This window comes from Carcharodon carcharias, chromosome 3, assembly GCF_017639515.1.
Source record: "Carcharodon carcharias isolate sCarCar2 chromosome 3, sCarCar2.pri, whole genome shotgun sequence".
NCBI classification, from domain to species: Eukaryota; Metazoa; Chordata; class Chondrichthyes; order Lamniformes; family Lamnidae; genus Carcharodon; species Carcharodon carcharias.
Window position 1 is genome coordinate 25,270,127 of NC_054469.1, and position 27,124 is coordinate 25,297,250.

General features: G+C 41.9%; 1 protein-coding gene across 6 annotated transcripts in view; it reads right to left on the reverse strand.

The window, feature by feature from the left end:
* Positions 1 to 1,845: 1,845 nt before the first annotated feature.
* obscnb (obscurin, cytoskeletal calmodulin and titin-interacting RhoGEF b) overlaps positions 1,846 to 27,124 on the reverse strand; it is a 625,157-nt gene continuing 599,878 nt past the window's right edge. For all 6 annotated transcript variants that reach the window (XM_041184481.1, XM_041184479.1, XM_041184482.1 and 3 more), the window contains 2 exons: positions 7,462 to 7,504; positions 1,846 to 5,431 (listed from right to left, as the gene is read on the reverse strand). In XM_041184481.1, coding sequence (XP_041040415.1) covers positions 3,856 to 5,431; positions 7,462 to 7,504 — 1,619 coding nt within the window. In that variant the 3' untranslated portion in view covers positions 1,846 to 3,855. The remainder of the gene's footprint in view (positions 5,432 to 7,461; positions 7,505 to 27,124) is intronic.

Consider the following 27,124-nt stretch of genomic DNA (forward strand, 5'->3'; position numbering starts at 1 on the left):
GGGTGTGTGTGGGGGAACATGTTAATCTGTGCAAGTGAAATCAAGATGGTGGGGGCTGAGGAGGCAGTCTCCAGCGGAGATGAGGCCAGATGGAGGTGTAAGAGTGTGTGTGGGAGAGTGAGTGGTGATGTCCCTTGAGCTACCAGTGAGTGAGATGCCAGTTAATGTGTGATGGGCTTGAGAGTGTGAGAGTTTAGATTGATGAAATGACTGCCTTACCCTGGCAGCATGGATGTGATCATTCATCCTCTTTCTGCACTGGATGGCCAACGTCTTCTGTGCAGCGTTGATACTGACCACCACTGTTACCACCTGCCTAACCGGTGTGGTGAGATTGCTGACCTCCTCCAGCCAAGCAAGGGTGGAGGACATCACGGTGATCCTCCCAAAGGCATTCCAGTGATGGGTCACTGAACTCTTCTTGGCTTTCAGGGCCATGTCTTCACTGGAGCAATCCTCGGCTGCAAGCATTGAGAACTATATGGGCGGTTGCAGTTTAGGAATGACGGAGCAGGTTCAAAGGTGGCCTATTCCTGTTTCTATTTCTTATGCTCTTTTGAAGAATCTATTTGGGCTGTCAGTTGGTGCCTTGAAGGCTAAATGAGTGCAATCAATGACGCCCTGCACCAAGGGAATCCAGCGACCGATGCCCTTTGTGTCTACGAGATCCCATCTGTCTGGAATTAAATGTACTGCTTAGCGCTTATAACAGGACATCAGTGACCTACAAGATGCAATGGTGTCCAGCCATTTGTGAGGCACCAACAAAGTCCGCAGTTGATCCTAGAAAGAGCCAGAGGCGAACAAGTTTCAGGCCACAATGACTTTGGCGGCTACTGGCAGGTATGGAGAGCAGTGCCATGAGTTGTGAAGTCTTCAGCAATGAGAGCACAAATCTGCCTGGATAGGCAAAGTCTCCAGAAGCACTGGTTCTTCAACATGTCCAGGTAGCTCCATCTTTGGCGGTAGATCCAATGCTGAGGACGTGGCCTTTCTGCTCCTCATTCCTCTCCACTGTCCTCCTCATGCTTGGGGCTGTGCTTCTCCCACTGAGGATGTTCATCTTTATTACCACTAGACTCAAAATCTGAGCATTGCACTTCAATTGGCAGCTATTGCCTTCCTTGTGCTCAACTGAACTCCCAAAAATGTCTGGAAGCCTCACCCTCTTCTCTTCTGCCCCCCACAGCTGTTATCAAGAGGATGATGACTCCCCCTGCATTACCTGAGCACATACAGACCACTGTCCTGAAAACTGTGCATACCCAATGCACCTGTGTACCAATGGCTGGTGCCCCTCTCATTCCTTTTATGGGCTCATCTATGTTGATGGTGTGGGCATGACTAGGTCCCTGCCATGTTGCCGCATCCATGTACCTGATCTGCCCCTGATCCAGTGTCCAATCTTAAATCCTACACTAAAATCTCAAACTGACCCTCAAAGAGCTCCTTAACTATTTTAACTGGTCTTATTGCAGAATAGGGCACGTTCCCTTGTCCTAATGAAACTCACCTGTGTGAGGAGCAGCATGGGAAATCGGCACCCGAGAATGCTATTTTTAGTGCCTTCTTGACTCCAGCTAAAAATCATGCCTGTGGTTTCTACATTTGTTAATGAACACACTATGTTAATGCATACACTTTTAAAAAGCTAAGACTCAGTTAAGAAAGTAAGACTCAGATAATCTGAACATATTATTTTTCAGTTTCATTTCAAATTAAACTTCTAACCCACACATGAAGCTCTATTTTGCCTTTGTGGAATGTTTTTCTCAAATTATTTCCTTCAGATGCTAAATGTATGTTTTATATATATCTTTAAAGTTAACTTAGATGACAAGTTTATCGCAGAAACTAGACTTTATTAAGGGGTTCAAAAATACCACACAGAAATTAGGAGACACACTTCAATTTTTTAATACACTATACATATCTAAAAATATATTATCCCCTTACAAAACATACAAGTATGCACCAAACATTTTATGCTGTTTTTAAACACATTCTGTACAAGATACATTACTTAATATATTTGAAGGTACCAATTTGTCAAAGTTAATGTATATTGCACAAGTTTTCTTTTCAAGATGCAGTACTGTCATGGCTGTTGCACTCATTCTTTGAAATAACCTTTTTTTACTTTTTGTTTGTTACCAAGTTTCAAGATTTGCAAATGTAGGCGTGCAATAAAGTTTCATATAGCAATCTGCCTGCTGGAGCTCACCATTTGTAAGCTGGTATTTTTGAAGTAATTTAATATTCATATTGCATTAAAATTACAGGTCTTTTAGTGGCCCAAAAAAAAGTACTGTACTAATACACACCACCACACATCCTTTTAACAGTCTATGGCATGGAGAACACAAATAATCAAAATGTGCTGCACATCCTGCACTTAACTAGCATTGGTGGAAGAAATTATAAACTCAGCTTAAACCTCCCACTCCAATTTTTTTTTAACTATCCACGTGACTGTAGAAGTCATTAGAATTTTTTTGAACTCAGCCACTATTTCTTACTTCAAACCGAATAATATTAGGAGTAACTAAATGAATGTTAAACAGGAAAGTAGGTATTTGCACATTTTTAAAAAGAGTACAATATTATAAATCATTCAGATAGTATTGTGGAAGTTACATGTTGACATCTAAACAGATGGATGGATCCTAAATGCATAAACATTCAAGATTGCAACAAACTTTCCATTCTCTAAAATAAATAGGGAGAAAATACTAAAATTGTATTGATCAGAAGAAGAGTTTAGTTCTGAGAACAAGTTTTCTATAGTCTGTTATGTCATTTATTTTGGAAAACAGCCTGCGATTTTGATCAAGTCAGACACAAGTCCTATGGCCATGGGCAAGTGTAAGAATGTTCTATGTTATCTAAAGTTTGCCACACCACATTAATTGTCATTATCTAATATTTGTTTGCTCTGATGATCTTCTTTCCATTATTTTACTGTTTTTGAAAAGTTGGGGACAACAAATGTTTTATCAGAGGTTCAGTGACAATCAATTTCAGCAAAAAAGTGCATGCCTGTCTCATAGCTTGAGCAACATTAGTCTAAAATGGTTGAATACTACAACCCCCTAACGTCCTTCCGTTAGACAACCCACAAGGCGATTTCTCAATAAAGTTAGTAGAACTGTGATGAAATTGTTGCAAAAATACAAAATTGAGTTCTACATGGTATATTTTTTTTCTCAGAGTTAACACTTAATCCACAAGGGACAACAAAAGATTGTCCGTTGCCAAATCAGCAAAAATTGTCTGACAAATCAGCAAAATCAGATGTAAATTTTCAAAATAAGAAACTCCAATGATTGATATGACATCCAGAATGATTAATTGCGGTTTTCCTTTGAAAACACAAAATAATTCTTATCCCTTTAAATTAGGCATTTTAATGGTGCATGACAGTGTCAACATCTCTTTGTGTACTCCAGCATTTTTGATCATACTGGCATGAAACCAAGAAGTCACAGTGATGATAACACACTTATTTAAACTGAGTATACTGTCAGTTTGACTGGTCGGTTCTGCAGTGATCACAAGACCCAACTAAAGAGAGAACATTTGAATAATCTTTAATTATATTCCTTGGAAAACTAATACCTATGAAGAGGACTGCATGATTTCTTGTAAATTCTTAACATATTTATGTTTATTATAAATTTGGAAGTCCAATAGTTTTATTGAAACTTTTGCATTATTTGGAATGGTGTGCACTAACTTTATTAGAAGTTCTTCTTCTAAATGTTCTCCCTTAAGACTAGAAATACTTTATTAATTACATTTTCTCCTTTGCTATATTTCATCTTAAACTAGGTGAGATGCTCCCACATCATAAGATTATTTTTTAAGTTTATCATGTTTGCTTTTGCTGGGCTCCTCTGGTGGGTCTTTCTTATTGATATGTAAAGTGACAGTTTCTCCATAGTTAAGAGTTCTTGTAGAAACTTCAGTTTTAAAGCTTGGCTGTCCACTGTCCACAGAACACTGCACTTCAGTGCAAAAAGATGTTTTTAATTCAAATGGTGGTTTCTTCTCTGTTGCTGTTGAGGAGTGGATGACTGATTCAGTACATGATCCACTGACATGTACTGATAAATTTGATGGCCCCACTGAATGCATTTCCGTCACTCGAGATGTTGACATGAATATGCCTCCAGGTCGTTGATCTCCAAACTGATGCAAATAACTTGGTTTCATCTTAGGAACAACCGGTCTCCCGACATTAAGTAAAACTGGTTTGCCAATTGTAGGTTCATTTATTTCTGCCTGTAGAACAGAAATTTCACATGGCTCGTTGGAACTAGCAGCTGATGGGAAATCTTGGTCAACTGAATCCTCACACTTGTAGGTTTCTCCTTGAGCAGGAATGTAATCTTCAAGGTCTTCCAAAGTTAATAACTTGCCATTATGAGTCAAAATTTTGGTGTCCCTGTTTATTAGATCATCACTGCTGGGTTCATGGGATTCATCAATAATGACATTTTCATCTACTGTATCTATTTCTTCTTCATGCTCTGGCTTAAATTCCTCCATTTCATCACCAGAAATGTCCAATGGGAGATCCACAACCGCCAAAGGAGATGCTGTTTTAATATCAGATAGATTTTTGAAGGATAGCTGTTCATCATCCATGGGTTCAGGTGTTTCAAAACTTAACATAATAGTTTCACCTACATGTGCAACAAGTGGTGTTTCCACTTCAAGCAGGTGGGTATTAGATTTGCATTGATCTTCATTTACACTTGGTTGAATATTGTATTCATTCACTGCATGAGCAGATGCTTCATAAGAAGCATCAGCAAAATGGTCTAATATACAGTCAAGATTAATGTCATCTGATGTGATGGGTTCAATCTCTGTGGTAGTCTCAGCTTCACAGACAAGAGACTGAGCATCTGCATTGTTTAGATTTTCTTCTGAAATAGAAGATCGCATTTGTTCTACCAGATTATTGTTTGAGTTGTTTATGTTAGGGTCAAATGTAAGAGGTCGCTTAGATCTTGGACTTGAAGATCTATGTCTGACCTGTCTATGCTCAGATAAGGTGCGGGTAGAAGGGGACACTGATCTTTTCCTTTCAGGTTTTGTGCTTTGCTTAACTTTGAATTCAATCACTTCTTCAACTTCTATCCAACTCGGCTTTTGTTCTTGTTCTTTAGTTTTAACAAAAATATGTCTTGCAGCTGCGCCTTGTTCTTCGGGTTCTGTTATCAAAACTGCAGGAATAGGTGGCTTTTTCATGGGGGTTTCTCTGGGTTCAGGCTGAAGCTTAGGAGTTGGCCTCTTGGGTCTAGCTGAGAAAGCTATTTCTGGTACTGTTTCTTGTGATCTTGGCAATCTTGCAGGGGAGATACTTGAAGATCTGCGTCGTTTAACCTTTGGGCTTTTGACTACTGTTGTAATAGTCTCCTCACTAATCATGAAAAAATGTTTTAACAATTTAACCATCAGAAGGATCCCATTGTCCACACTGCATCATTAGCTCTGATGCAGACAAACTTTTGATTAGTTGGCGAGTAAGGCACTCTTGAGTATCAGTTAGATGCAATACATGTCAGTGCACTGCAGTCATGTTAAAATGTTATAGTGATTGGTGCCTCTTAATGAAATCTGCATCTTATTCATTTTAGGTACAAAATGCTGACATGCATGTTTCAACACAAATGAAGTCAGTGGTAATTATTTATTCTGATAAATTACACTTCTGGTAGTAATTTAAAATTGCTGTTTTAACACCAGTTCTTTTAAGAGAATACACCAGTTACTATGCAAAAAGCAGACTGTATAATTTTCCAGTGAATGTTTATTCTCTAATATACCTCTGTTAGCCAGCAGGCAGGAGGAATAAATATGTTTTATAAGGGCACAGATTCTTTCCCCAACAACTGTGAACTGACTAACTTATACCTTGCATGGGTGGGATATGAATCTCGACCAGTGCTGTATTTCTGACATGGCTATGCAAATGGTGAAAGAACCAGCATCAATATGCTTCATTAAATGCAATTAATATTAGAAATAGGAAATTAGAGGTTAAAGGAGAAATAAAATCAATTGAATTCTCTCAATTTATTGTACAGATTCCAAAGGTTTTAAGATTTTATCACTTTGTGTCACTTTATATCCATATATTGTGCCAACTGAAAATGCTTTGTTGACTTAAAAGTTATTTGATTATTACAATTGAATACAGTTCATAATTGCTTGGTAGGGGGTTTCAGATGGTGATGTAAATAAGTTTATAATCATCATATAAAGTGTGAGATGTGATTATGGATTTGAAACCATTTTTAATAATTGTAAGATTGCATATGTAATCCAACTGATCAAACCATGTTATTAGTAGTACTGAAAAATTAAAGACAGGCAAGTAATAATTATAAATTTTCTGAACAATTGGTTCTTGAGAAATTATGCAGTCAGTATATTATAATCAATCAATTGACCAACCATTAATTTGCATTAAGTTTCAGGAAATAATACTGCAGTTAAATTTTTGATTCAACATAGTTTTCCAATTTGCATAGCATATTTCTTTGAAATGTATAGCTACTGAATTGTTTTGCACTAAGCATATAAGTTTTACACTCCAACTATAAAATTTAGTGGTCATCAGTAATTACATTCAAAGTGCACATGAAAATAGGAAAGAACTGGCATTCATAAGCATTCAGCTCTGAGCATTTGCCCTGAACCTTATCTTGACCGTAATAGAAGTTACATTTGAAAGCTCGCAACAAATGCTTAAAGCCAAATATAACTGATTATATTAAACAAATTAATCTTTTTTTATCAAAAGGTCAAATTAATGTTAATGAAAATCCTTGTAATTCAGATCTCACCTTTGTGAAATTTATGGAAACCATGAATCTTAACTCCCAAAAACGGATGGGTTGGGGTCATAACATGAGGTTAACATACAAGACCTGCCCCTCACCCCTTCTCCAGTCTGGCGATCTGTCTGCTTCCCTCGGCCACCATACCGCCTCCCACCATGACTGGGATTCCCAGGCCAGCATGGGAACTCTCCTACCTATGACTGGGAGACCCCTACCATCATTTCTTGCACTCACCTAAAATATCTACCTGCTCTTATAGACTTTTCGCTCAAAAGGGCTCTGGCCTGTCAATTGGGCTGCCTAGGGGTGTGAACTCTACTTGAAGGAGCTCTGAAGTTAAATTGTGCAGGACATTCGGGTTTCCTGAATTCATCATTCATGCCCCCCCCTCCTCCTCCTCCTCAGACCCCACCCCAACATCCTCAAACAAAATTTGCCTCCAGGCTAAAATTTTAAGCCAACCAAACTGTAATTCCAACAAACATTGACATGCACAGGAAAACAGTGATTATCTGTTATGCATGGCACAATGTCAACAAGCATGCGGTGAGATGGACAAGCATGACAGCTTACACAAGCAGTAATGAAGAAACTAAGCACTTACATGATGATGGTTTTCTTGGGAACTTTAGTCTCTTGTTCAGTGACTACAAGAAACAGGATGAAAAGCGTGGAATCAGAAACGGACAAGCTGAAATGATGGAACCTACTCTTACAGTCACTGCTTTGATAAAACTATACTGCCACCTCATCACTTATTCCCACAAGTACCATGTGCTGGGATTCTACAAATTCACTTTTATTTGGTGTTCACGTGAGTGATCAGTGTGTAGCTGCATTTCTGCATACTAAACAAATGGTAACATTCCACTAAAGCAGCAATCAAGTAGAAACTACTGAAGTTTATGTGTTCTACGAATGTTCCTGCAAATAATCAGCGACAGGTGAGTACAATATTACTTAAATTTAACTTTATTAAAATGTTACCATTCGTGCAGTGTGTGTGCAAATAAGGAACCAGTTGTCACTTCAGTTTAAATCAAATCTAAACAGTATGATAAAGATAACGGGAGTCAATTACTTCAGGGATCTTCTGCTCATTTGGCACAATGGAAAAGCTGTGAAACCCCAGAAAAATATCATCAATGTTGATGCAGGTTTCTCCACTGCCCAAACCTAGGGCAGATGTATGAGACAATCTCATAGAAATTCACCCCCATTTTCTTTTGATGGCCTCTTTAGAAGCATGGAGCTTGTTCTGCAAGACTGATGATTACAATGGTCATTAGTCTAATATATCAATGATACTCGAGAGAATATCTGCAGTGTATCTTTAGCTTGAATTCAAAATGTCAGTTCCCATCTCAAATCATGAGATGAGGTGAGATTTTCTGAGACCCAGTACAACTGCTGGGGCCTCCTATGCAGTGACTGGTTCTTAGGCAACTTGTCAGAGCAAAAAGTCGTTGAATGGAAATCACAAATGATATGCACGTGATTGTCTTAGTGCCTAGTTGATCCACTTAATTCATGATTTTTATATTAATCCCAAATCTAACTACTAGATGGCTCTAAACACTTTAGATATATTGGGCTGGTTTTCAAATCTGGGTCAGGAACCTGGCAACCATATAATTTGTGTCCCGATCCAACGTTGTAACTGCTCACCCGACGTTATTTGAAAATGTTAAGGCCCTAATTAGCCACGGCCAAGCTCGGAACACAATTAGTGGCACCGACCGTCTCCAAGAGGCAGGGCTGCCTGCAGTGGGCGAATGGCAAAAGCAGATTGCCGCTATGATAAAGTCTGTCACTCCCGTACTGAAGACTGTGGGCAACCTCGGATGGCCAGCAGCATAAAAATTTAAAAACGTGTCCAGATGGTCAAGTCAGAGGTAATGAGCACGATAGAAACTTTCACTTCGCCCTGCTTTGAACCCTGTGCATGAATGTGCAGCAGATTGTTCAAATTCGCCAAAATCACATTTGCCTCCCCAGCCTGTTAACAAACTCAAAGAGCTTAACAGGCGTTGAATTAGAGATGATGAGCTCCCCAATCCTCCCGCTCTTGAAAATCATTGAGCACATAGGCATCGAGATGCAGAGCCACCCGCCCTCCAGGAATGTGATTTTTAAATCGCCCCTGCATCTGACGCTGCCGACAATTGAAAATCCAGCCAATTGCCTTCTCTTGACGCAAACCTCAAATTGTGTTGTCAGCTTCCTTTTGAAAGGGGCTTACCGTTGGGTGTCTAAAACATCTGCCTGTTTCAGGTCCCATATATTGAAATTGAGGTCTTATGATGTAAATATGGCCCTGATAATCATTTTTGATCAATTTGGTTAAAACCTGTGCAGTGCAGGTTCTAATCAGTTGTATGGGTGATAGAACCAAAGAGGACCACTAAAGGTATAATTTTTGTGGGCTCATGAGGAGCAGGAGTAAAATTTACCGTAAAACTGTACATTTACAACTTAAGTTCCATACTTCATAGTTTTGGTCAGATTTCATTAAATAACTGTTTCATAAATTATTCGATAACCAGAACTCAGAGACCTAAGGCAATTGGCAAAAGGGCCAGAAATGAGTTATGATGATCTGGAATGTACTGGCTGAAAGAGTAATGGAAACAGATACAAAAAAGGAACAGTGATACTAACTTTCAAAATGGAATTGGATATATACTTGAAAGAGAAAAAAAATCACAGGACTATAGGGAAAAGAGTGTGAGTGGAACTAAATGGATAGCTCTTTCAAAACTTGTAGCACAGGCATGATGGGCTGAATGGCTTCTTTCTGTGCAGTGGGATTCTATGATTCAATGGTTACTCCCTACAACATCTTGAGTAAATATGTATTGGTGGAATATTTTGTACCACACTAAGCTAATAGTTTCTGTTTGGACATAAAAGCTGGCGTAAACATTCATAAATCACACATAGAGGCTTGGTCTTTAAGTCTTGGTCCTTCAGAAGACAGAAAACATTAAAACTTGGAAACAAAGGTACCACTGAAACTTGTATGGACTGGTCTTGCATATCTTAAAATGGAACTCCAGTATAACTGGGATTTAAAAATTTTGAACTGTTTTTTTCCTTTGTGTACCTACTCTTGGACTGGAAGCATATACCATAGTCATTAATAGTTTGGTCATGTAATATTTCAGCATTGGAAACATTATGCTGTTTTTTGAAAGCGCCTTTCTTAGCAATTAATTGACATCTAACAAATTAGGCAGCAACTTGATTAAAATAGTCATGCCGAAACATTACAGATGTCTCTTTGTTTCATGTTTTTTCAAGTTTTTGATTGCTTTGACATTTTTCCTGATCTACAAGGTTTTTTGTCTGTCTTATGTAGCTGAACTTAAATTTATTCACATTCAGCATCACAATGTGTTCTCTCACTTAAATAAAAGCAAAATACTGCAGATGCTGGAAATCTGAAACAAAAACAAAATGCTGGAAAACTCAGCAGGTCTGACAGCATCTGTGGAGAGAAAAACAAACAAAAAAAAAAGCTTTGAAGAAGTCATGCTGACTCGAAACGTTAACTCTGTTTTTCTCTCCACAGATTCTGTCAGACCTGCTGAGTTTTTCCAGCATTTTCTGTTTTTGTCTTGTCTCACTCGTTGTAAGATGTTTTCAAAGCATTGGTTATGTTTCTATTTATTCGCTCCCCAAATCAGAACAACTTTTTGTCCTTGAATATAAAGCGACTGCCTTGCTTACTCTGGCCGATGATGCTAAATGGTGTAGGTATATTTGGAGAAAAAAACATTTTCTTCCTGGGCCAGGAGGACCAAAGGTGCTCCTCCAAGACCCCAAGGAAAGTCTAAGGGAGTAATTTTAACCTGAGATTGGCTGGAACATTGGTTTTACTTAATTGATTTCAATGGAGTGTAAAATCAGGTGGAGTATAAAATCAGTGTTGTATCCGATCCTATTGGTTCCCTGACGGACGGGTTAATTTAAAAATGCCCTGCTCTCCCCCAAGCCTTTCCAGGCTCCTTCAACAACTTAACTGAGTTTAGGTGGGTGGTCTGGTGACTGTTGCTGCTGGTCTGCCCTGCCCTGCCCTTGTAACAAGCCATGTGTTTCTTTACACTTGATTCAGGTGGGTAGCCGGTTCATGGGCTGTTAGAAGACCAAAAGTTATGCCGTTCACGGAAACTCCCGGACATTCACCTTCCTAATTGCTTGTTGCACCTGCTATGGAACTACCACTGATTTGTGGTACCCCATTAATAAGAAACTGTCATCCTGAGAATGATCTGTTTATTCCTACTGTCTGATTTCTGTCTGTTAACCAATTCTCAATCCATACTATAGTATATTTTCCCCAATCCCATGCACTCTAATTTTATTTACTAACCTCCTGTGTGGGCATTATCAAAAGCCTTCTGAAAATCCAAATACACCACATCCACTGGTTCTCCTTTATCAATGCTACAAGAAATATCCTCAAAAAATTCCAAGTTTGTCAAATATGATTTTCCCTTCATCAATCCATGTTGATTCTGCCCAATTTACCATTCTTTTTTAAATGTCCAGTTATCACATCTTTTATGATAGTTTGACTTCAGTAGTAGGGAAAATGTTAGAATCTAACAGGTCTGTAGTTCTCCATTTTCCCTCTTCCCCCCTTCTTAAATAGTGGGGTGACAGTTGCTACTTTCCAATCTGTAGGAACATTTCCAGAATCTAGTGAATTTTGAAAAATATCCACCATCTCGCTAGACACCTTCTTCAACACCCTGGGATGAAGCTCATCTGTTCCAGGGGATATTATCTACCTTCAATCCAATTAACTTTTCAAGTGCTTTACTGATACTAATTTCTTTTAGTTCCTCAGTTTCACAAGTCCCTTGGTTGCCTTGAATATCTGGGAGGTTTTCTGTATCTTCTTCTGTGAAGATAGACACAAAATAAAAACCATTTTGTTGGTGGTCAGTTCAGGGACAGAACAGCTACTTGCTGGCAAGCAGTGGGTAGCTTATTAGGATAATTTAAAGCCCAATTAAGAGCAGTTATCAGAGGCTGATTGCAATTTTTGAGTCAGCCTCTGAAGTGTCAGGAACATGGCAGCTACCTAGAAACAGCCTCCTGGCCGCAGAACAAGGGCTGAATGCCCCAGGATGATGTTTTGGCCTAACTTCCAGCCAAAATGGTAGCTGTGGTCATTTTTTTGCGTAAAGTTTTCAAAGTTACAAAGAAGGTGCCTCATGGGTTTTCCTGTTCTCCCATTGTAACTTCAAACTCCCAAAAAAGCACAGATTTGAGATAACTGGGCCTTGATCTATACATTCTATACTATTTCCTATCACTGGAAACAACCTGGGCTGGAATTTTCTGGCCCCTCCCACTGGTGGGATCTTCTAGTACTGCCAAAGTCAACAGGCATTTGAATGGCTTTCTGCATGCACTGTGGGGGATCCTGCTGCGCAGGGTCAGAAAATCCTGGCCCTAGAGTCCTGTTGCTGCAACTTATTTTCATTAGCTGCTGTCCTTCTCTGATGTATACCATTTAAAGGTATGATTGGATTCTTGCCTTCCACCTTATAGGGTTTATAACATGTTGAGATGGCATATGCTCAATTGAAGAATAAGCCCTTAAAGTCTATGCTTAAAAACATAGTGTACAAATAAAAATAACTGAGTTACAGTGCAGAAGGAAAGTTCAGTTTTGCTCCTGGCCCATGATCTCACCTGGAGTCATGGTAAATGTACTGAAACTTATCTTTGCATCTCCGGGTTAGCAAGAGGAAAATTATATTCATAAAACAGTACAGCACAGAAGGAAGCCATTCAGGCCATTGTGTCTGTGCTAGTTCTTTTTTAAGCGTAATCCAGTTAGTTCCATTCCTTGGCACTTTCCTCATCCCTGATATTTTTCTTCTTTTAAGTATTCATCCAATTCCCCTTTGAAAGCTACAACTGAATCTTTTTCCAACATTCTATCAGGCAGTGCATTCTTAACCATTCAACATATAAAGAAGTTTTCCCTCATGTCACCTCCGGCTCTTCTGCTAATCTGTACCCTCTGGTTATCAACCCTTCAGCTATTGGGAACGATTCCTTCTCATTTGTCAAAATCAACACTTTCTTTTACAATTACATTAGGAAAAACAGGGTAGCCAAGGGCAATGTGAATCCCTTAAAAATTGACAATTGCAATATTGTAAATGAAAGTAAAAGAAATGGCAGATATGTTAAATAATTGCTTTGTCAGTATTTACAGACAAGGCAGAGAGTGTGCCTGATAGCCCAAAGAAACTAATATTGAATCAAGGAAAGGGGCTCACCATAATTAATATAAGCAAATTAACAATAATGAAGAAAATAACAGCACTACAAAGTAACAAGCATTAAGTGAGGACATTGCAGATGCTGTAACTATATTTCCCAAAGCTCAATTCAGGATTCCTTTAGGTTAGAAAATTGCACCTCACTCTGCTTTTTAAGAAATGTGACAGGGTAAATCAGGGAATTACAGATTAGTCAGCCTAATATTTGTGCTCTCTCCATCCTATCCCAACTATTCTGCAGACCACCAGATTCTCTTCCTGACTCCCATGTTTGTTGATATTGCTAACAGTTCTATCTCATCAGTTACTGAACCGTTTCCTTTAAATTTACTGTCATCACCCCTTCTGCAAAAATAACAACCCTTGACACCTCCGTCTGTGCTAATTACTGCCCAACTTCACTTTCCCATTCTAACCTCCACAAACTTGTGGTCATCCAAAACTCTGCTGGCTGTGTCCTAAGTCCTGTTCACTCACCAACCTTGTGCTTGTTGACCTACGCTGACTGACTCCTGGTTAATCAATGTCTTAATTTTTACATTTTCATCCTTGTTTTCAAATCTCTGAATGACCTCACTGCTCCCTTTCTCTTAAATCCCCTTCAAGCCTCCAAGATATCTGCACTCCTCAAACTCTGGATGAACTCTTGACCATTCTCAATTTCAATTGCTTCGCCATGGGCGTCCGTGCATTCAGCTGCGCAGTTTCTGAGCTCTGGAATTTCCTCCCTAAACCTCTCTTACTCTCTTTTTTGCACACAAGTGTCAGGCAATGACCATCTCCAACAAGAGAGAATCTAAACATCTCCCCTTGACATTTAACGGCATTGCCATCGTTGAATCCCCTCCTACCAGCACCCTGGGGAGGGTTATCATCGGCCAGAAACTGAACTGGACCAGCCGTATGAATACTGAAGAAAACTTTTCAAGGTTAAGGGGAAATAATGAGACAGATCAAGAGAAACTATTTTTGCTTGTTAGAGAGTCCAGGACTAGGGGACATAGCCTAAAAATTAGAGCTAGATCTTTCAGTACAGTGAAGTTAAGGAACACGTCTGCATGCAAAGAATGGTAGAAGTTTTGAAAGATATTAAGGGATATGGTCAAAGTTGGCCATATGTGGTTAGGTCACAGATCGGTCATAGAGGTCTACAGCACAGAAAAAGACCCTTCGGCCCATCGAGTCTGTATCAGTCAAACAAGTACCTAACTATTCTAATCCCAGGTGGAAGAAATGGGAGTGGGTTCTAAGTTGCACATCTGTGGTTCACGGAGGCAACTGAACATGTTGAAGTGCAGCTGTCTCAGGCTGATCTGATTTTCACTAGTGGAATGTCCAAAACACAACTTATGCACTTTACAGATGGTAGAACCAGACCTAAAGCTGCCAAGTTTTTTGGAGAGGTAGGGTCACCTTTTGAAGAGGTAAGGAACCCTTTTCAATATGTTCTAGGGACTCTGTTGGGAAAGATAAGCTGCCTATGGGAAAGGTAAAGCGCCTTTTGGCATTGTTAAAAGTGGACATGAATGTGCATAAACTCATTGGAACGGTTAAATTCATTGGAACGGTCAAGAGCTGTCATAGGGAGCTCTCAAAAGTTGTCCAGGGAGTTCTCAAAAGGAGCTATCAAGGGAATTCTCAAAAGGAGCTGTCAAAGGGAACTGTCAAGGCTTTTAAAACCAATGACTTTTAGTTATTTTAAAAAACCTCTTCACAGCTCCAAGTGTTTATAAACTCACTATGAATTATGAATTTCTGTGCTTGTTTTTATAAGGAATTAAGAACATAAGAAATAGGAGCAGGAGTAGGCCATCAGCCCCACATGCCTGCCCTGCCATTCAATAAGATCATGGCTGATCTGCCCCAGGCCTCAACTCCTCTTTCGCGCCAGCTCCTCTTAGCCCTCAACTCCCCGATATTTCAAAAATCTATCTACCTCCTCTTTAAATACTTTCAATGATCTAGCCTCTGCAAATCTGAGGTAGAGAATTCCAGACATTCACTACCCTCTGAGAGAAGAAATTCCTTTGTATCTCAGTTTTGAATGAGTGAGCTCTTATTCTGTAACCATGTCCCCTAGTTCAAGATTCCCCCACCAGTAAAAACATCTTTTCAACATCTACCATGCCAAGCTCCCTCAGAATCTTGTACGTTTCAATAAGTTCTCGTTCTACTAAACTCTAATGAATAAAGGCCTAACCTGTTTAGCTGTTCTTGATAAGTCAACCCCTTAATCCCAGGAAGCAGCCTAGTGAATCTCTTTTGAACTGCCTCCAGTGCCAGTATATCCTTTCTTAAATACAGGGACCAAAATTGTACACTGTACTCCAGGTGCAGCCTCACCAACACCCTGTACAGTTGAAACAAGACTTCCCTATTTTTAAACTCTAACTCCCTAGCAATACAGGCCAAAATTCCATTTGCCTTCTTAATTACTTGCTGCACCTGCATGCTAACGTTTTGTGTTCATGCATAAGAACACCCAGACCCCTCTGCAGTGTTTTTGGTCCATTTAAATAATAGTCTGTTTTTTGATTTTTCCTACCAAAGTGCATGACCTCACATGTTCCTACATTAAACTCCTTTTGCCAAGTTTTCGTCCACTCACTCAACCTGTCTATATCCCCTTGCAGATTCCTTATGTCCTCATCACAACATGCCCTCCCACCTATTTTTGTTTAAAGAAAGTAAAAAGGAAGTAGTGAATGGATTTTTATCAACACGTTTTTTTTTGACATTTAAGAATTTTATTTAATTTCAGCATGGGTTCTGAGGTCTGCCCATGGTGGAGGCTAGGTGAGTTAGCATAGTAAATGTAAGGGCAAAGCGTGGTGGATAGGGGAGCATGCATTGGCATGAGTTGGCTCTAAGTTGGCATGGGGCTAAATACGGGTTGGGGTGGGTAGAGGGTCATAGGTTGGCATGGAGGGTATGAGGGACCATGGTGGGGTTATGAGGTGGCATGGATGGGGCATGGGGAGTTTTGGGGGGGGGGGGTGCGGGTGAAGGCTGGAGGGCTATTTCTTGCCTTATTGATGTTTTTCATTGTGTACTGGCACTTTGTTGAAGCAGAGACAGGCCTTCCACCCAGGTCATCTCTACACCCGGAAGCCTCTGCACTGTTTCTGGGGTCACTTGCCATGACCCCCATTTCACCCAGCACCCATCTCCACCCCCCACCACCAAAATGAAAATTCAAAGTTTTGGGGCACTTCTTCCCATTATGGGGTCTGTGGAGCCAGGAATTGTCCCAACTTTGTGCTCCCGACCCAGGAGTGAATATTCAGGCTTCAGTTTTAGTTTAAAACAAAAACAGAATTACCTGGAAAAACTCAGCAGGTCTGGCAGCAACTAGTTCTAGTTCTGTTGAAGGGTCATGAGGACTCGAAACGTCAACTCTTTTCTTCTCCGCCGATGCTGCCAGACCTGCTGAGTTTTTCCAGGTAATTCTGTTTTTGTTTTGGATTTCTAGCATCCGCAGTTTTTTTGTTTTTATTTCAGTTTTAGTTTAATTGCTGAAGATTCTAGTCAGATATCTGAGATAACACTGCATTACAAGTGAGGCATCACTCTGGCCTCACAACACCTGCTTAAAGCCAGAACTGACAGAAGCAAAACTGCCCTGTTCCCATTCCTGAAGTCTGTCCTTTTATTATTTATTAGAACGCTGGTTTCAAAACAAACATAGCTCTGATTTTTTTCCTAGTGCCATGGATTGTGGTGAAAAATAACTGGTGTTCATATACAAGCGATGCTGCCATCATTTAAATCTTTGCAGTTATTTCTGGAATGTGATAGAGCTCAAATGCAACTGAAATGGTTAACTTTGCATAAATGTACAGAAAGCGGACACACCAAATACAAACCAAACAAAACCATGTCAGAAATAAATGCACTCTAGACTGCATAATAAAGACATGTAGTAAGACTAGAGAATATCACACAAATAAGTTTGATTTATTTTGGTTTCATATTTAAGTCTAAAATTGACCAATTAAATTATCTTGTTAAAAAAGGTGCCAATTTTTGCTTGTATAAGTGTCTTACATGCTACTGACATGGTTTCCATTACAGATAAAAGAATGACATTTGTTAATTCATAGCACACATATGCTGAACAAACAGTGTGACAATGGTGCCATACACTCCAGTTTAAACTGGAATCTATTTATGGAGTTGCAGCTTACCCAGCACAAAAAGAACAAAAATATCAGTCTTCTAAAATAAACAAATTCCAAATAATTAAAAGAGAAAAGAACACCATTGAAAGGAATCCATAAATGAAAGTATTCAAATAAGTAATAAATTATCAGAAATGGTAACTAAAATATCTAAAAAGAAGTCCAATGTAAGATAAAGCTGTAGCCGTTATTTATTACTTGGTAAGTCGTATCTTACAGTGGCTCTGTTACGAGGTGCTTCTTTTTTTTCTTCATGTTTTCTGTTCATTTCATGTTGAACAAGATGAGTGATGAAAGCTGAGGAAATGAAAAGCTTTTTTCCTTCTTTATTTTTGGCAACTGTATCAAGGACTCCTGGGTCACTTGTGTAGGGTTCTTGTCTCACTGGTGCAACACCATGTCCTAATAAGTCAAAAATCACCTCTCTTCCCCGCATCCACGCTTCCTCCATCCCAATTAATGAGAAATTCTTCTAGATCACACAGAAGATTTCTCTATGACTTCTTGGAAAGATTCAATTATAATGAACATGTGAAAACCCATATTTGCATGGTATCAAGACACTGTGATTGCTGTGATGCCAGACATTGCCGCATTATCAACAAAGGTGCTATTGCAGCTTTGTATATAAAATGAAGCAGGAAATGTGCATTCACTGAAATAGCAATTTTTTTCCCCAGACAGTGGGATTTAATTGTATGGTTTTCAAAAGAACACTTCTTAACGAAGATTATAAGTAAAAAAAACTAAACTAAAAAATCACAGTGGATGCCAAAGTGAGAACAGTTTTACCTATTCGGCTTTATTAATACTATAATGTAATCTGGTCCCTACCAATTTCAGAGGTGACACAGTTCCTCATAAGTAGAGAGAAACAGAAAGCTGCAAACACTGGAAATCTGATTTAAAAATAGAAAATGCTGATTATATATAATTTGCTCAGCATCTGTAAAGAGGGCAGTTTAGTACTTTGGGTGTGCTTCCTTGGTGATCCAAAATATCATCATCTATGTTTTCTCTTTGCAGATTCTGACTACTGTCTAGTTTCAAATTTCTATTTTCATTTCCTTCCAATACAGCCTGTATTTATCACTTAACTTAGGGAAATTACATCCTGTTATATTCTATGTGCCTTAATACACCTACATCAAATTCCTCTCTATACTATTTTAATGCAAATATTAACCATTTTATTTTAAATTGGATAAAACTCATCCTTTTAATAGTGGAATGAAGGATTTGATACAAGTACACAAATCCTTCATAAAATATAATTTTCAGGGAATAGCCATTTCCATTTAGCAGTATTGATTTTAAGATATCATACCTTAGACACAACAAACATTTGAACTTTTTTTAACTCCTTTTTTTCCAGACTATATATCTGTAATATGTGTAATTTAACTAAAACACCAGGCCACTTAGATTTGAATAATAAAGTGATAACATGTGATAGGATACAGCACGAATATAGTGCCATAATGTCTGATTTATTTTTATGGGCAGCTTTACTTTGGCTTACTTTTATTGTATAGCACAATATCCATTCCTTTTACCAAATCCAGAAACCAAATATTACACAAATGTGGGTGCAAATGAAAAATGATCTTCCTGAGTCTCCTGAAAACTGGAGGCAAAGTGAATACATGACTTGTGAACAACAACAAAGCTTCACTGTCAATGAATGCTTTGCTGAATATCAGGGCAGAATGTAAAGCCCTATATAAGCACCTACATCAACAACAATATGAATGAATGATCATGACCAGGAGAGTTTCAGCATCATTACCCCAATAACACCAGTGGAAACTGAAATGTACCCGTAGGAATAAAATGCTTATGCTGCAATGACGATGCGGCTGGTAAAATGTCCTTTTTTTGGGCAAAAGCACTAACCGAAAGATTTGGGCAAACATAAAGCAGACAGTGTTACATGTTACATCTAGCATTATTGTTATATAATGCATTATAAGTAAAAACACTACAACATGAAATATAGTTAACGAAACAATTATATCAATTCAACCACACTACTGGGAGCTGAAATCATTTTTCCTCCAGCTTTTCTAATCTAGGACTATCTTCGTTATCTTAAATCCTTTGCGTTTCAATTGCAACTTTCAAACACAACTACAGGATGACTATAGTAACCAACAAAACATTCTTATTGTGATGGAATCTGTGGGCAAAAGATATATTTTTTGAGGCAGACCTAATTAAAAAGGGAAACTGAAGAGAAACTAAGAAAGGAAACCATCCCTCCCACTTGCTAAACCAAAACTGAACCTGGTTGGATTCATATATATATAAAAGGACACAGGAAGCCCTCGGAGTTCAGTAGTAGATGATGGCTGGGATTTTCTGCTCCCTATCAGGGCGGCTGTCATGGCGGGTGCAAGAGCTAAATCTCGCAAGAAGGCCCAAAACTGGATTTCTGATGACGTAAAATGAGGAAGTGATTGTGCGCTTCAGCTGTCAATGGTGGGCCACGTTTTGTGCTGTCAAACGACGCAAATGTAATTAGCATAAATCTGCATCTAATTATGACATCTGCTTGCTGGAATCATCCTTGCATGCTGGATTAAGAGTCCAAGACGGCGTGCAATTAGAATGACATTTTTCACAACAGGATTTAAATGACATACAGCTGGTGATCTGCACTTTGCTTGGGACTCCGAGGTTAGTTCGCATAAGTTGAATAACGCAGCGCTCATGGGGATCAGCACCAGGCTTCACTGCGTTGGTCTCAGGGGGTCTCTCAGGCAAATCTCCACAGTGACCACCCAGGGTTGAGGCGGAGGTGGCTTTTACTGTGCTGATAGGGGTCCATTGTGGGAGGGGACAGACATGATTGACAGAAGGGAAGGGGCTGCAGGGCAAGGGCTCCACTGGGGGTGATGAATGGGGAAAGTTGCATTGAAACACATGACTGGGGATTGTGGTGGGGCGGGGGGTGGGGGCACTAGAAGACCAATCAACTGAAATGTAACTTCCAAAATGAGGACAGAGCCACAGCCAAGACTGGTGAGCAGCTGTTTAAGACATGCAGGGAGTCAGGGAAGTGAAGCAATTATGCCCATTCAGGCACTGATCCCTCAAAGTGGCAATGATTGTTCCTGTAGTTTCAACTCCTCATGTGCACCCTTCAAATTCACCCGAGTATTATGGAACTGCTGAACTATCAGGCGACTGGAGAAACTTGAGAATCCCTTTGGAAATGTGACCATGCACCACTCAGAGGAGAAGCCTCTGGACCACCCGAAACACTGCACATTCACCCTCATGGTCAGTACAAACAGCGCAGGTAAGGATAAGCCCAGCGCCTGAGCTGAAAGCAGAACATTTAGTCACCTGGCTGAAGCTGTTAGCAGTTGGTCATGTAGGTGGCGGGGGGCACAGGCAGGGGGTTGTAGTGAATGTTCATGTGCACTGGGCATCATTTCAGGGGCCAGTACTCTCTGGCATGCCTATAGAGGCCTTGAGGTCACAGTTGTAGATGATTCTTTGACCGAAAATGAGCCTTTGGAGACAAATACTAACTTTTGCACCTCTCTCATTGATACTGCAGTGAGGAGACCAAAAGGAAGATGGAGCCTGGTGTTATTGCTGCCTGCATTATTGCTTAGAGGCTGGAGAGAAGAAAGAGAAGAATGTGACGGAGGCACCTGGCTCATCAAAGGGAGGAGCAGCACCCTCAAGACCAAGGGGCAGCAGGTCCTCCTTTGGACGTAGAGGATGTTCCCAGAGAGTCGTCATTTGTAGGTGCCTTGCTAGACCCAGGATATAGATGTTCCATGCGCTATCTGCAGATGAGTGAGAACCAGTATTGCCGATGCCTCTGCATGTCAAGGGATCTGGTGATTCACATTTGCCATATTCTGCAGGATTTGGCGCCACGGGGACTTAGAGGGCATCCATCACCAGTGACAGTGAAAGTGGCCGCTGCACTCAATTTCTACAGCAGCAGCTCATTCCAGGGCTTTAGTGGGGACCTCTGCGGGATCTCCCAAGCATCCGCCCACAAATGCATCCAGGGAGTTACAGGCACCATTTTTGCAAAGACGCACAATTTTGTCAACGTCGACAGAGATCAGGCGAGCCAGAGCACGAGAGTTTCCCGCAGGTGCAGGGTGCCATTGACTGCACTCATGCAGCTATAAAAAGCTCCATGACAACAAGCAGTCTAATAGTCTAATAGGTCAACCGCAAATGCTACCACTCGCTCCATGCGCAGCTGTTGTACGACCATGACAAACTTATCATGCAGACTTGTGTCACATACCCAGGAATGGTCCATGACTGAGCAGGTTTCAGATCCCTCATCTTCCAGGGACCACACAGGGTGCATGGTTGGCTCCTCGGGGACAAGGGTTACCCGAAAAGACGCAGTTGACGACACCTGTGCTGCAGCCTCAGACAGCTGCTGAGAGAAGATATAAAAAAGCTCATGCCGCAACCCTGACATTGATGGAACACACCATAGGGATACTGAAAATGAGGTTCCGATGCCTGGACAGATCTGGTGGAGCACTCCATCACAATCCCCAGAGGGTATCATACATCATCGTGGCCTGTGCGCTGTACACGCTGGCTATGCAAAGGGGGGAGGAGTTGGCAGATGACAAGATGGAGGAGCTACATGTCCCCTCCATTGAGGAGGACCTCAAAAATGATGATAGTTATGAGGACCTGGATGGCGAGGATATAGGCGAAGAGGCCACTGCATGGGCCAGATGAGGCAGGCGTGCTCATGAGGCACTCATTGCCAGCAGATTCCAGGAGGAAGACGACGAGATGCATTAAGGATCCTCCTGAACCTCCTCCATCATCGGACAGCATGAACATGAGCATTGCTACTTCTCTAATTTCACCCATGAACTTCCAAATGACATTGCATCTAAGCACAGCATGCTCACATTACTCTGATGCTTTGAAGGATGAGAACGCCTCGAGGACATGTGTCCATCCTAAGATGAGGTGCTACCTGGAGGAGGGTGACCCGGCATCAGACATCAGAAAGAACTGCCTCCTCACACATGCATCCCAGTCGCAACAGCACCCTCCAAAATGCAGGAGCATTTAGACGATCTTGAGTGGGCTAGTGGTTGCACGCCTTCAATCTGGAAAGGATCCTTAAGGAGATCCATCAAAAGCAAAGCCGCCACACATGATGTGTTACATCAATGGTGGGACATCAACATAACACTTGGAACAAGGCAGCAATGGGATTCCAATGCTGTGACAGCACTTAGAGATGACTCAGTCGGCTGTGGGACACTGCCCAAAATGATACTGACATCTGGCAGTTTACGTGAGGGTCCCTGAGCTGCTTTGATCCTAATGTTGCAATGGGGGTGGAGCATCTGAATATGACAAGGCAAGACACTAGGCTGCATGATTCTGAGATGTCGCCTTTTACACACAGTGTGCCCTCATGGCCAGCCCTGGCCCTTGCAAAGTCCAAGTTAATCAGGCAACATGAGGCCCTCAAGGGCATGCGTCCTTTCTTGTGAGAAGCACTGTTCTGGTTCATCCCACATAATCGCTCCCATCCCATTGCCCCCCTCCATACCGTCGGAAGCAATGATGTGCGATTCCAAAGCTTGCCTAAAGGCTGTTTTGGCCTCCAGAAATCACCATTTGGAAGTAGCTTGGAATGTCAAGCAATGGGACGCAAAGCATCCTAGGATGTTGAGCTGCTGATCCTCCTCCCGATGAGTGTCCAAGGGCCCCTGGCTGATTCCTTGAGGAGAAGGGGCAGCTGGAATGCTGCCCTCTTACATTGACAGTGATGGATGCCACCAATAGCTACAGTGATGAAGTGCAGCTCCTGCGGCAGTAAAGGACCAAATCCTGGACCAAGGTCTCCATGGCGGCTGCCGTTCTACCAGTGTTGATCTTGATGTGTTGGCATGCTGGTGCCATCACCTCAGACTGAAGGCGGTCAGACTCATCTATTGTACATTGCGATTTGAGGAGGAGTGCAGGTGACATCCCTTTCTGATGTTCCTGTGCCTGTCTTTGCAGTTCCAGCAACTGATTTAGGACTGAGTCCGGAGGCTTGTCATGGGACTTGGACTCAGCAGATTCCTGTCCTCCAGCAGTCCTCCGAGGGCCAGCGATCTCAGATATCCCTGCTTTCACCTGATGTGTTCCAAATGGTGCACTGTGCTCACTAGAGAGTGACCCCGAGGTTACTCCAGAACTAAGTCCCACTGAGGTGTGTGTCTTTGCACTAGTGGAGGGTATGGGTGAGTGCTGTGATGGGTCTTCTAAGGTGTTGTCCTCAGGATCCTCATCTGAGGTGTGGCTGGGGCTGGGAGTTGAGGGCCTGGCCCCTGGATGCCCTTGGAAGCCTTCCAGAGGTGTCTGCAAAAAAAAAGGAGAGATAATTAGTGCATGGCAGGTAACTCTGAAGAAGAGAAATCACTCACAGTATGGCTGTCTGATGGATGTTGTAGGATCCTCACTTGGGTGTGTGACACCGACCTTACCGTCAGCACAGGCATGGTCTATGTCCTCCCTGGCCAGCTGTATGGCTCTGTTCTCAAAGTCATTGAGAACCTTGACCTCAGGAACTCCACTGCTGCTTTGGGGGCCCCTCCTTCTTGTGAGCCAGCTTGACTTGTATGTAGACAGATGGAGTGTGTGAGCAAGATGCATGCGAGGGCAAATGATATGGATACCTGCCATGTGTGGATGTTAAGTGGAGCTCTGGACAGGATTAGGACACAAGCTTCAGAGGAGATGCGGCCAGATGGAGATGTGAGGGTGTGTGAGTGAGTGGTGATGTCCCTTGAGGTGGCAGCGAGTGAGATCCTTGTGAATGTGTGAATGGCTTGTGAGTGTGTGAGTTGAAAATGATGAGATGGTTGACTTACCCTAGTGGAACAGAGATCATCATTCTTGCACTGGGAGGCTAACCTCTTTTGCAAGGCGTTTGCAGTGACCACCGTTGCGACTGCCGCCCAAGGTGGATTGGTAACTTTGGTGGAACTCCTGCAGGCAGAGCGGGGCGAGAGAACATCACAGCAGGCCTTGACTGTGTCTAACAGGCACTCCAGTGAGGTATCACCGAAATGGGGTGCAGCATGCTTTCTACCTTTGGAAGCCATTTTTCCTGTGGAGCTGTCCTAAAGCTGCAGAGAGTGCGAACACTGTGCAGGTGTGCTGTTTAAATATGGCACCCGGAGTTAAGGAGTGCTGAGGTCACGGCAGAGCGGGCAAATTCGATGCTGCCTGCCAGTGAAATGGTGTGATCCCCATGCGTTAAAAATTTATTGATGTTTGAAACGCATGATATGGTGCGAAAACCTGCCATTTTTCAAGCCCACTACTATACTTTGTGTTTTTCAGGACAAATCCCAGCTGAGGAGTCCAATGGTGCAGTACAGACAAGATGAAAAAGACAGAGGTTAGATCCAGAAGCTTAGAATAAGCAAAGAGATAATTGCTACAGCTGTCCCTGTTATTTGAAAATAATGTTGATGGATCTAAACTATCCAGACTGAGTAAAAGAGATTCTGCAGATGTGTGCCATTTTTGGTGGAGACTGCGCCCTTGGAACTTGGTTTGGTTGGGCACTGGTGTCAGCTGGGGAAAAGACTACACCCGAGAAGAGGAGCTGAAATTCCTCATGAGGAAGGCAGAGTTTTGAAGGACTTTGTGACTGAGTTTGTTAACCTATATGCTGAGTAGACTGCTGAGCCAATTCAGAAAATCTGTCTTAGTTTTATCTGTAGCTTATAGTTTGCATTCGACTCCAATTTGCCTGTTAATTCATGTTTAACTAATGTTGACTTTGGATCTTAAGAATATAAGTGATTAACTAAGGTAGCATTTACTGTTAGGATAAAAAAGCGCGAGGAGAGCGGCAGAGATGCAGGATAAAAGAGCGCGAGGAGAGTGGCAGAGATACAGGATAAAAGAGCACGAGGAGAGTGGCAGAGATGCAGGATAAAAGAGCGTGAGGAGAGCGGCAGAGACTCAGAATAAAAGAGCGTGAGGAGAGTGGCAGAGATGCAGGATAAAAGAGCGTGAGGAGAGCGGCAGGGACGTAGGATAAAAGAGCGCGAGGACAGTGGCAGAGACACAGGATAAAAGAGCGTGAGGACAGCAAAGACAGGATAGGAGAGCGGCAACGACGCAGGATAAAAGAGCTTGAGGACAGCGGAAACAGGAGAGTGGCAACGACGCAGGATAAAAGAGCTTGAGGACAGAGGCGACAGGATGAAAGAGCGCGGTGGAGACACAGGATAGGAGAGCGGCAACGACACAGGATAAAAAAGCTTGAGGACAGTGGCGACGACACAGGATAAAAGAGCGCGAGGAGAGCGGCAGAAATGCAGGATAAAAGAGCGCGAGGAGAGCAGACCTCTGTGAGAAGGGCAGTAGCAGCCCAGAGAGAACAGAACTACGTGAGAAGGGCAGCGGCGGCAGGAGATGAGAACTGGCAGCAGAGAGCCCCTTCAACCTGGTTCTACCTGTCAGAGCCAAAGTTGACTTCATAGGAAAATGGATAGGTATTGGTGGGTATCTCTTCCGTGTCGCTTTTGTTGGCCAAGTGGTCTAAATCAGGAGGTATTATTACAGCTGAAGAGTACAGTTAAAACATTTACATTTAAAATACTTAACACCCAAATTAATTAATTAAATAGAATAGATATGGCTGGGCATGCGATGCGTTGCAGCTGTCTTATGTGGGAACTGGTGGACACTGGTGCGATCCACGGTGACCGCATATGCAGCAAATGTTGGCAGCTCAAGGAACTTAGACTCAGAGTTGACGAGCTGGAGTTCGAGCTGCGGACACTGCGACACATCAGGGAGGGGGAAGAGTTATCTGGACTCTGTGTTTCAGAAGACAATCACACCCCTTTGATTAATTACATCAAATTTGTACGGTGGTCAGGGACAGGAGGGTGTGACTGCGAGTCTCTACCTACTAGACCAGCCATAAGGCAGTGATGCTTTGTACGGCTGCGGAGCTAGTGTTTGCTTGGGGAATGGGGAGAAGTGGCCTCAGGCAAGGCAAGAGCTTGCAGGGTGAGGGCTGTACTGAGGAATGGGGATATCCCAGGGTTTGTGTGGGGGCACAAGTTGATCAGTGCAAGTGGCCTCAAGATGGTGAGGACTGAGGAGGCAGTCTCCAGAGCAGATGAGGCCAGATGGAGATGTGAAGGTGTTTGTGAAAGAGTGAGTGTTGATGCCCCTTGAGCTGGCAGGGAGTGAGATGTTAGTGAATGTGTGATAGCCTTGTGAGTGTGTGAGTTTAGAGTGAAGAGATGGTTGCCTTACCCTGGAGGCACAAATTAGATTATTCATCCTCTATCTGCATTGGATGGCCAAACTCTTCTGTGCAGCATTGGCACTGATCACCACTGCCATTGCCTACCAAGCCTGAGAGGCAATGTTGCTGCCCCTCCTGCAGCCAGAGCAGGAGTAGAGGACATCACTGCAGGCCTCCACATCATCCAAAAGGCGCTTGAAGGACGCATCACTAAACCTGGGGACTGCAGTCTTTTTGCCTTTTGGTGCCATGTCTTATTTGCAGCAGTTCTGAGCTAGAAGCACTGAGATGTGTGCATGGGGCTGTACTTTAAATGTGGCGCCCAACGTGATAAAGTGGTGAGGTAATGGCACAGTGGGGATTCAGAGCCCACAAGCTGTGGAAATGGCATGTTTCCCGAGAATGCATAATTAATGCGGCGGGTTTGGGGAGATACAGTGTGAGAAGGTGCCATTGCAGATCCAAGGTAAAACATCACTTAGTGCAAAT